We start from the raw sequence: 12,105 nt of genomic DNA, 5'->3' as shown, positions 1-12,105 counted from the left end.
ATAAATATAAAAATTATAAATAAATAAACAGGAAAGGGGAAGTAGTGAAGACTGAATAAGAGCAAATTACTTTCCATGCTTATGTAATTATATTAAAATGACCCCCAATATACTGTTTCACTAATACTATGTATACTAAAATGAACTGATAAAAAGAAATAATTTTCATTCATAAAGTATAAGAAAAAAAGCTAAGGTGCACCTTTATGTTCTAAATTTTTCACCATATTAAGAGATAATTCAGCAAAAAGAAAAAAATAACTCTAAAACAAATGTGCTGCTGTAAAAATTCACTACAACATAAAATGATCAATATAAAATTCTAATTAACAGTTCATCCTTGATTTTAAAAATACAACATTACAGTATGGCAGGGAAAGGCAAAGAAAGGTGAAGATGGGAGAAGAGAAGTCCAAATGTGTCATAGTTTTTCCAGAATAAGACACATAGAATGTCACCTGCAGGCAATATTGTTAATAAACTGCATTCTGTACATATGATTTATGTTTTGTTTGGTTTTTATTTGATACTATTACTGATGCAGTACAAGCATAAGACCCATATTCAAAATTTCCTGTAGAAACCTTCTTGTAAGATGTCAATTGTATGGGTATTTTCAATGAGGTAATTGATTTTCAGGTAAAGGAATATTAAGTGCACTGAGATGTCTGGCGGGATGTCACCAGTCAGGCCCCAATGCTGGCTTCTTTTGACACCTCTCTTCAGGTCCACTTACGTGTGACGTGGCACAAGGCAGGGATGAGAAATCATACAGCAATAACAACATTCATCCTGCTGGGATTGACAGATGATCCAAAACTACAAGTTCTAATTTTCATATTTTTGTTTCTCACTTACATGTTGAGTGTGGCTGGGAACCTCACCATTATCACACTCACACTTTTGGATTCTCATCTTAAAACTCCCATGTATTTTTTCCTCCAAAATTTCTCTTTCCTGGAAGTCTCATTCACCACTGTTTGTATTCCCAGATTCCTGTACACCATGACAACTGGTGACAACACTGTTACATACAATGCTTGTTTCATCCAGGTATTTTTTGTTGTCTTCTTTGGAGCAACAGAATTTTTTCTCCTGGCTGCCATGTCCTATGACCGCTATGTGGCCATCTGTAAGCCCCTACACTACACAACCATCATGAGCAACAGAGTCTGTGCTATACTTGTCCTCTGCTGTTGGTTTGCTGGCCTGCTGATTATCCTCCCACCCCTTGGCTTAGGTCTCCAGTTGGAATTCTGTGACTCAAATGAGATTGATCACTTTGGCTGTGATGCATCTCCCCTTCTACAGATAACCTGCTCAGACACAGTGTTTTTAGAGAAAATAGTCTTGACTTCTGCCATACTGACACTAAGTATTACCTTGGTGTGTGTCACTCTCTCCTACACATACATCATCAAGACCATTCTAAAATTTCCTTCTGTCCAACAAAGGAAAAAGGCCTTTTCCACATGCTCCTCCCATATGATTGTGGTTTCCATTACCTATGGCAGCTGCATCTTCATCTATGTCAAGCCTTCAGCAAAGGAAGGAGTGGCCATTAACAAGGTGGTGTCCATCCTCACTACTTCAGTTGCCCCTTTGCTTAACCCTTTCATCTATACACTTCGAAACAAACAAGTAAAAGCAGCTTTCAAAGACACAGTAAAACGGATTGTATTTCTCACAAAGAACTGAAAGCCTATTGGTGTTTTTAAAGCCTTACTTACATTTAAATATGAAAAACTGTGAGCACTGTTCATAAAAATGACAAACATAGCTTCTTCCAATTTGGTAGACTCATAAAGCTAATGTTCTCCCTGGAACATTTTTCTCTTATAAAACAAAAACCAAAATCAAACAATTTATTTTGCCTTTTTTAAAATTTCCATTATTCAGAATGGTTTCCTCAATAATTGCATACCCCAGAGATTAGTCAAAGACCCAATGTCATAAAACGGAAATGTAAAGCAGAAATTGCATCTCTGGCCACATGACCTTCTTATAATGTGGAATGGAAATATCCAGAGACCACTTCTCACTTGTGTGAGACATAAACTCACAGAGAACAAGCTCTGAATTTAGAAGCATTATGACTAAATTTTGGTTGGGTAGATTCTGTAATTATTCAGATTTTTAGCACCTCTTGATTCAAGAATGTTAGAGTTTAGGAATATTGATGGAGATTTCAAAACAAGTTCATTATTTGGAAAGGATATTCTAAGATGTCAAAGATAAAATTAGAGTATGAAAAACATGGATGGATCTATAAAAGAGGGACAGAGAAGGAAAAACAAATATTAGTCATGTACATAATTAGAATTCTATTGACAGTTAAACAGTCTTTCTGTTGTTTTGTGCTTTATAATTATGGAAATAAACTTTTGTGCTTTTATAGTACAAATGGAACTGTTGTCTTTATCAAACATCAAATTATTCAACTACACTGTATATTTTGATCAGACATATAAATTGTTCATATTATGGCCATAATATGGGTCTAATCTTCCTTTATACTTCAAAAATATTGAAAAAAAAATCAGATTGTTACCAAAGGGCATTCTTCTTTTTGCCTTTCTAAGACACCAACAAAACACAACCATGTGTCCTCTAGATTCTCTTCTGATCATTAATTTAAGCATATATATATATATATATATATATATATATATATATATATATAGAGAGAGAGAGAGAGAGAGAGAGAGAGTGAGAGAGAGAGTTAATAACTTCACACACATTGTGAGTTTTTAGCAAGTAGAATTTATGTGCAGAATAACGGACCCGTCTAGAGCTGCCCTGCTCAGACACAAGCATCTTAGAAAGGATGCTCATGCTCCTGGCTATACTGACTCTAGTAAATACTTTGGTTCTGGTGACATTTTCTTACACATACATCATCAGGACCATTCTGAGAATCCCCTCTGCATAGCAAAGGACAAAGGCCTTTTCCACTTGCTCTTCCCACATGATTGTCATCTCCCTGTCTTATGGCATCTTCAAGTTTATGTACATTAATCCCTTTATAAAAGAAGGAGGTGCTTTCAACAAAGGAATAGCTGTGCTCATTACTTCAGTCACCCCCATGTTGAATCCCTTCATTTATACACTAAGAAATCAACAAGTAAAGCAAGACTTCAAGGACACTCTCAGAAAGATTGTGAAGTTTTCAGAAAAAAAAAGAACACCCTTCAATGAAAACTGTATTTTCACTTCATAAATATATATTCAGAGTCTACTAAATTTCAAGGGTTGAACTGGCTATTGAAGATAAAAATCCAGAAATCATATGTTCTAATGTTCAAGGAATCTACAAATCTAGAAAAGAGGTAAGGTATGTAGACTCTACATTTTTGGATAAATTTACAAAAAATAAATGAAATCCATAGTAAGTTGTACTAGAGATAGGTGAATGATCCAGGAAAGAACAGAAAGACTTAGCTCTTCTTTACAAAAATGACTTCAAGTTTAAGAAGCAAAACACTACTTGTTAAGGAGAAGTGGTGAAGAATTTGGGGTGATGAAGAAGGCCAGATCATAAAGTGTGTAATTGCAATCTATGGGGTTAGTTGAGTGTCGTGAGTCAGAGGAGTGTTAAGAAATGCCTTATAAACCTGGTGCAGTGGCACACACCTGTAATGCCAGTGGCTCAGGAGGCTGAGACAGGATTTCGAGTTCAAAGCCAGCCTCAGCAAAAGCCAGACGCTAAGTAATTCAATAAGACCCTGTCTCTAATAAAATATAAAATAGAGCTGGGATGTGGCTCATTGGTTGAGTGCCTCTGAGTTCAATCCCCAGTAACAACTGCCCCCCCCCAAAAAAAAAAAGAAAAAAAAAACTCCCTGTGGCCATCAGCATTGTGAGGCACTGACCTTCTTCTTCAGTCCCAGAGACTGTGTTTCCATTAAAGTGTAATTTCATTTCTCTCCTTTATCATTTAGGGTTCAGTTATACCCACTGCAATCTCAATCCTTTTGTAAGAGGAAAATGAAAGAAAAGAGTATACATTTAGTCGACTTCATTCAAATTAGAAAAAAAAACTCTCTAGATTTTGTCACTTTACATATACACTTTCTAGAGGTTAGGGTTAAAAGATGCTCCTAGAGGAAGGTTGGAGGCCTATCTGTTTGTGCCTCTCTGTGACACAATGTATTGTTTATTTTCTTGGATGACATATTTTTAAGTTAATAGCAAGAGATTTTCTCTCTGATAGTTTCTGGTGATGTTTTTATTTATATCCATTCATTGTAAACATTAATGGGGTTCAGTGTCATATTTCAACTACATGCAAACACTGTACAGGGATCAATTCCTTTATCCTATTATGGTTTTATTTTCATCCTTTTGTTTATATTGATTAGATATTAGAAAACACAAATTTTGTGGTCTGCTCTATTCCATTAACTTCTTCAAATATACTGCTTTTGTTGCTAACATAAACCACCACGGATACCTATTCTGTGAATTCAAAATAATATAAGGTATGGATTTAGTTTTATATCTAGAATATTCCAAATCATGAACTTAGAAAATAGCTGGAATAAACTAACGTACCAAAAAAAAAAATCCTCAGCAAATGGATTCAGGGTAACAACTTAAATTTTAACAGGTACTGGTAGGACCTTGACTTCAATGGAAGGACATTTGTTATTTAATCTGAGCATGTCTATGTAGTTTAATGATATCCAAACATGTTGTGGGATGTTTACTGTTTTCAGTACAAATGCAACATAACCCAGTATATTGATATACTTTTTATATGCTAACATGAGCATGGTGCTTCTCAAGCATTTAAGGTAAAAGCTGGATTGTACTGATCATGAATACAAATTGTCAGACCCACAGAAAGAATTGGAGTATGTATAGTATTGCTAAATAAAAGGTCTTGTATGGAAAGCCTCTACTATTTTGAATGTCAATTTAATTTGATTTTCAATTTTTTCCAGATTCATTGATGTACCAGCTCTGCTGAGCTGCTGCTATGCCCCTACCCACTGTGCTTCCCATGGAGACTGAAAGGTACAGGCTGCACAGACTGTGATGCATTATCTAGGCACATTAGATGACCCCAACCCACACACAGGCCCTAGAGATTGGCAGGGGCATGACATATACCACAGGCAACCTTACCAAGCTGCCAACCGAGATGCATTTCACCTGTCTGGTGCAAGTAGAACAGCTCCACCCATGGGCAACCTGTGTATACTGACAGGTGACCTCCTGCTGCTATGTTTGTACACAATAGATGATTAATAGAAAAGTGAGAAATAGTTGATAGAAAGATAACAGATCAATGATAGATACATAATAGATAGAACTAAATAATATTTTCCCCTAAGATGGCATCAAATTAAAAAGCTTCTGCACAGCAAAGAATTGTTCACTACTCTATGACAGAAGATTAATATCTAGAATAAATAAAAAATTAAAAAATACTTAACACCAAAAAATAAAATAACCCAATTAAGAAGTGAGCAAATAAACTAAACCCTTCTCAGATAAAAAATAGAAATGGACAACAAATAGGTGAAAAAATGTTCAACATCATTAGCAATTAGGAAATGTAAATCAAAAATACACTGAAGGCCAGACACAGAGGCTCACACCTGTAATCCCAGAAGCCCCGCTTGGAAAGCTAAACCAGGAGGATTGTGAGTTCAAAGCCAGTCTCAGCAGGGTGAGGTATTAAGCAACTCAGTGAGATCCTGTCTCTAAATAAAATACAAAATAGGGCTGGGGAAGTGACTCAGTGGTTGAGTGTCCCTGACTTCAATCCCTGGTACCAAAAAAAAAAAAAAAAAAAAAAAAAAAAAAAAAAACCTACACTGAGATTTTATTCAGAATGGCAAGCATCAAGCATACAAATAATAATAAATTCTGGAGAAGATGAAAAGAAAAAAAACACTTTTACACTGTTGGTGGGATTTGAAATTAGTACAACTACTATGGAAATTTGTATACAATTTTCTCAAAAACCTAGGAATGGAACTATTATATGAACCAACTGTATCAGACCCTGATATTTATTGTGAAGAATTAAAATTATCATTCTATAGTGATCCATGCATACCATGGTTATAGCAGCAAAATTCACAATAGCCAAACTAGGGAACCAGTCTAGATATTCATCAATAGAAGGATGGATTAAAAAAAATTATGATACTGGGGCTGGGGATGTGGCTCAAGTGGTAGGTCACTCACCTGGCATGTGAGCGGCCTGGGTTCCATCCTCAGCCCCACATACAAACAAAGATGTTGTGTCCACCGAAAACTAAAAAATCAATATTAAAAATCTCTCTCTCTCTCTCTCTCTCTCTCTCTCTCTCTCTCTCTCTCTCTTTAAAAAAAAAGAAATTATGATACTGATGTGCATATGCACACATACACACACACACACACACACACACACAGAGTTTTATCCCATCATAAAGAAAAATGAAATTATGTCACTTGCAGGAAAATGGATAGAATTTGAAGTCATTACGTTCATTGATATAAGCCAAACTCAGAAGATCAAAGATTATATGTTTGCCCTCATATTTGAAAGATAGAGAGGTAAAAGGAAAAGAAGAAGGGGAAGGGATTTCACAAAAATTAAATGCAGATCATTAGAAGAAAGGGAGGAGGGAAAATTTAAAAAGGAACAGGGAAGTGCTGGGGAGTGATATTCGGCACATTACATTGTTCTATTGTGTGCAGGCAGGAGTCTGTAACAACACCATGTATGTAACAACATGGAGGGACATAACAGTATGTTCAACTGTAATGCACCAGTGAAAAAATGTGGAAGGAAAGAAAAAGAATCCCCATAAAAAAGATGAACATCCTGATATTTTTACAATATGTATGAACCTAGAGGATACTATTCTACATTAAAATAAGTCAGACACTAAAAAACATCATTGTTTAATCTCTTGTATGAGGAATGTAAAATAGATAAAAAAAACAGAAGAGAAACATAGAATAGAACAGTGGCTGTGGGTGGGAGAAGCAGGGAGATGTTTGGTCAATAGGTACAATGTTTGCTAAGCAAGACAAGTAAGTTCTGGAGAGCTAAGGCACAACAATATGACTATACTTTGCAATGTCATGGCACACATTTTAAATGTGTTAAGAGAGTGAATTTCAAGTGTCGTTAACATGGAAAGACAGAAAAACTATGAGATAAGAGGAAGAAAAAATAGGCAGCAGCAATAGCAACTCTGCTGCCTAAAAGAAAGTAAATTTTAATATAAGACAGATATTGAAGAACAGTTTTTCAGAAGGAAATAGATGAAATAGCACTATACAAAAATTTGGATGATAGCCTATAACAAATTCTATTATTTGTTATAGGCTATCATTATAGCCTATAACAAATGTAGATAAATGCATTATCTACATTTTTTAAAATTTTGAGTGACCATATTCACAATGAACAATGTAAATTAGACCAAAGAATTTTAGTAGAAATAACAGTTTGGAGGTGATAAAAAGCTCTATTCTTTAAGAAACCATAACTGCTCTAAGTGTTTGTAGATAGAATAAGGCTTCAAAATATAGGAAGCATAAATTGATTAAACTACAAGGAGAAAAAGAAAAATACACTATTATAGTTAGCAACATTGAAACACTTGTGTCAATGTTTAATTGAACTAATATAGAAATTCAGTAAGTATATAGTAGACTTAAGCAAAACCTTCTATAACTATGGCCTTACTGACTTTATTTACAGAACACTTCACCCAAAGAAGAGCATAAATGTTCTAAAGTTCACAGAAAATATTTACTAAGATAGACAGTATTCAGGGCAGTTTCTATATGAATTTCAAAGGATTCAAATTATACAAAACATAATATCTGGACAAAAAGAATTAAGGTAGAAATCATTCACAAGAGAAACTTAACTGAAAATACAACTAAAGCAGAATTCACAGGGAAATTGATGGTTCTATAGCAGTAATAGTAATTAATATGTGAAACGTCTATCATCAGCCATAATCTTAGCCATGAAGCTACATCAGCTCTCAGGGAGGCTGGGTAGTATTTTATCTGGGCACTTTGTCACCCTCAATAAAACTAGCATTCAGTAAATATGGATGAAAAGAAGAAGCAGAACAAGGAGGGAAATGACCAGTGTTAGCTAAAGCTCATCAGCTATTCCTCAAAACTTCACTCAAAAGACAGTAGAATGTATTGGGCATAACTCTCCTCTGTTCATATATGAATATATGATCAGTGTAATCCACATCATGTACAAACACAAAAACAGGAAATTATACTCCACGTATGTACGATATGTCAAAATACTTTCTAATGTCAGGAATATCTAAAAACAATATATTAAAAAAAACATTACTCAATAAAGACATATGTCCTTTATCTACAACCTATCCCCTTTATCAGGGATGACAGACACTGTCTCACAGTGCCTCTACTAATGTTAGAAAACTCAGTGGAACAGTGCTGAGAGGGACAGGCAAGACACCTGCTGCAGTGAACACCTCCATCATGTGACAAAAGAATCAACAGGAACAGCAGGAGCTGGAGTCCAGAAATGATGGCAGAAACATTCAAAGAAAAAGCCTTAGTCACTTCCATAAAGAAGTGAGAAGTCAAAATAAAAAAATAGAGAGAGAGAATATATCCTAGGACCAAGGACTTTTCATTCAGTGCTTAGATGCAAAACTCTCTGTTGCTTTAAACTTCACAGGTAGTTCCACTGCATATCTGAAAAGCTACAAGTAGGAAGGGGGCTTTGACAATGCAGGCCAGGCAGACTAGGATAAAATAACATCTGAAATGCTCTGAGCCTCTTACTTATTGGAGGAAAGAGCTCATGTTATGTTCCACAGAAGCAAATATTGGAGTGTAAGATGAACTTTTGTTCAAAACCTGCACCACCCCTGGAAGCACACTGACTGGCAGTCTTCTGATCCTGTGTTCCTATCTACAAAAAATGACTTCTTAAATTTTCTTTCAGTATAGTATTTTTATTTTACACAGGATTTAGGTCACAAATACATAACATATAATACGTATGAAGTACCAGGCAGGATCTAATCCTGTGGAAATAAGGACATTCAACAAAGTAAACAAAACTGAATTCAAACATACTAAACTCTCCAGGTCTCTGAGGACACTGTCCCTATTGCTACACAAATTTTTACATTGTTCATTAGACTGCCAACAATTTGTGAATAACTTCTCAAACTGAGTCACCAAGGACTGAGTTGTTTGCTCTTTTGTTCCCTGTGCACTGGTAGCAATATAAAACAAAGGCTGCTATTACACAAATTTCAGGGAAGCCTGCCTCCCTCACCAAGACCACATGAGCTCTCCAACAGACTAGAAATTTCTTTTCTGCTCTACACCACTATTTTTTTTCCCCTTGAACTAACAGAATCAATGGGAAATCTGGTATAAGATGCCATTTTAGATGTGTGGAATAAAGAGAGGATAGAGACTGGTCTCATGATAGCAGGAGCGATGAAAATCTAGACAGGAACTGTCAATTGCCACACTTGCCTGAGGGTGAGTGTGCATGTGCATGAGTGTGTCCACATACACATGTGCTCCTGTGGAGGCTGAGAGTGGGAATGGGACAGGTGAAAATGAGTGGGAACAGAATACACACAAAGCTCCTCGACAGCTAATGCTCCTACACTGTGGTTCTGTCAAAGCCCTCTAATGAAGACAGGTCCAAAAAGTAAGTATATAATTACTATGGAATTTTTGTGACATATTTTCCATATTCTGAAAATCAGGCAGGGAGTGAACAATCAGTTTTAAAATCTTATATTTGGTTCATTGAAGGGGGTTGACAATTCATTCTAAAAAAGTGTCATTCTGAAGAAAAACGAAATTAGAATTTTCCTCTGATGGCCAGTTTCTCCTTTATCCTGGCCATGAGTATCAGTTGAGAAGACTGTATTAACTCTCTAGAAACATAGAAGGCTACAAAAAAGACACCTCTCCTCAGAAGTATCTGCTAGTGTCATGGATATCAAACAATATGCATATTAGATATGTTCCTGGAAGAAACATGCCCTTTTTATCCATCAGGTATTTAAGTCCTTTTACCACAGATTTGTCAGATGCAGAATTCAAACTCTTCTTGGACCTAAGCTGTTCAATCTGTGAGAAGTCTTAGTCCCAAATGAAGACTAAATGAGGTTCGTTTCAAACATAATAAAAAATTATCTAAAATATATTTTAAAATGCACTAGACTGTAAATTTAAAAAAATAAAATCGAATCACCAAAGTGACTAAGAATACATGGGAGAGAACAGAGGAAGGGGAACTGGGGTAATTCAGTGTGAATAAATAAACCTGGTCTATCACCTTGTATTTGCAGGGGACCTGATGGTACAATACCATCTCACAGATGAATTATTTCTCCCATGCAGTTTTCCTTGTTCTAAAATCATATCTGTGTACCCTGAGCCATGTGTCCTGCTTTTGGTGACACCTGGGACTGCCAAATTTTTTACAGAGCCTGTTGTATCTGATTTGATATAGGAAATTATGGATAGGTACTAGTATAACTAAGAATAATTGTCAAATAAGAAGCATGAAATAGTTACTGTTTCAAACACAAAATTACATTTTTGCTGTTACCTTGTGTTACCATGTCAATGAAAATGTGTTAATATAAAACAGTATCTTCTACTGGTGGACTCAAATCTTCTTTAAGGAGCAACTTTTTCATAGGTGAATGTATATGTGAGTATCTGATATAATGCTCTATACATCATAAGTAATTACTGAATGTTTATTTGAATGAAAGAATTTTGATTGTTTTCTTGGACAGTAATAAATAAGAGAAAAGAACCTTGTGTTTGATTCTCAAATGGACCATAAACATTGGGTGCAAATGAGGCAATTGTTTAAACAATTAAAAACTTAGTTTCTTCCTCTTTTATACAAAAGTTTGTAGAATTTTTTCTATAAATTGTGAGCTGTATCTAAAATTGAAAATTTAACAATCCCCCTTCTAACACACATATTTTATAATGTCATATTTTATAATAACATTTTATAATTAAGTTATTAAATACATACACACTGCTGATAATGAATTTATAATATTTTCTTTTACAAGTTGCATATCTGAAAACAGCTGCTTAAAATATGGAACTGAAATGAGGGTTTAAGTTTGGATACAAATTGAAGCAGAATTCCCTGAGCCCATATCTCACCTGGTTCCTGAAAATACATCAATTAGTATACAAGGAGGCTTGAAACTTCTGGGAAGTGCTGAAATAAAGTGACAGACATAAAGGCCAAAGAGAAAGGTAGGGAACTTTTATTATTTGTTTACAAAAATGAGTTTGTAAGATTCCATCTGTTCCTAGATGTTGCCTGAGCTAGTTACATTACCAAAAACCCAGAGAACATAAACAAGATTAGGAAGACAGTTGGTAAATTAGCAGGGAGAATGCTTGGAATGAAACAGCAGGAGTCATTCAAAAAAGAGGTAACAGACAGACTCAGGTGACTGAGTGGCACTAAGAAGACTGGGTGGACCAGGCTGCAAAGAAAGCAACACCACAGATCTCTCCTCCTGGGCTCTGTCCTTGACCAACACCACAGCAGGACTCAATCAGGGTCATGCTCAGGTTCCAGAAAAAGGGTTCTTTATAGCACTTCAAAGTTTCAGGGAACACAATGCCTAAGAATCTCAAAACTGGCTAGAAATTATCTTCATTATAGAAGAGAGATCAATGGAGTAGAGGAAAGGGACCAAGGAAGAGGGAGGGGAAGGGGGAAGAAGGGAAGAATGAATATATACACTTTCCTATGTACATCTAGGAATATGCCCTAACCACTTACACCTTCATGTATATCCAGAAGGCATAAATATAAAAATTATAAATAAATAGAAGGGAAAGGGGAAGTAGTGAGGACTGAATAAGAGAAAATTACATTCCATGTTTATATAATTATATTAAAATGAAGCCCAATATAATGTCTCACTAATACTGTGTATAATAAAATGAATTCATAAAAAGAAATAATTTTCATTCATAAAGTACAAGAACAAAAAAGCTAAGGTGCACCTTTATGTTCTAAATTTTTCAACTTATTCAGAGACAATTGAACAAAAAGAAAAAATAACTCTA

General features: G+C 35.2%; 1 protein-coding gene across 1 annotated transcript; it reads left to right on the top strand.

Annotated features, from left to right (window-relative positions):
* Positions 1-759: 759 nt before the first annotated feature.
* On the top strand, positions 760-1,698 carry LOC144378328 (olfactory receptor 6C2-like). The gene has a single exon (XM_078052354.1). It carries the CDS (start codon positions 760-762, stop codon positions 1,696-1,698), a length of 939 nt encoding a protein of 312 aa, XP_077908480.1.
* The last annotated feature ends 10,407 nt before the right edge of the window (positions 1,699-12,105 follow it).

Source organism: Ictidomys tridecemlineatus, chromosome 6 (genome assembly GCF_052094955.1).
Source record: "Ictidomys tridecemlineatus isolate mIctTri1 chromosome 6, mIctTri1.hap1, whole genome shotgun sequence".
In the NCBI taxonomy this organism is placed as follows: Eukaryota; Metazoa; Chordata; class Mammalia; order Rodentia; family Sciuridae; genus Ictidomys; species Ictidomys tridecemlineatus.
The sequence above is the reverse complement of the archived record's forward strand: the minus strand, read 5'-3'. Positions and strand labels throughout refer to the sequence as shown.

Bases quoted from the DNA above. Each gene is read 5' to 3' on its own strand.
- LOC144378328 (XM_078052354.1), top strand. From the start codon at position 760: ATGAGAAATCATACAGCAATAACAACATTCATCCTGCTGGGATTGACA.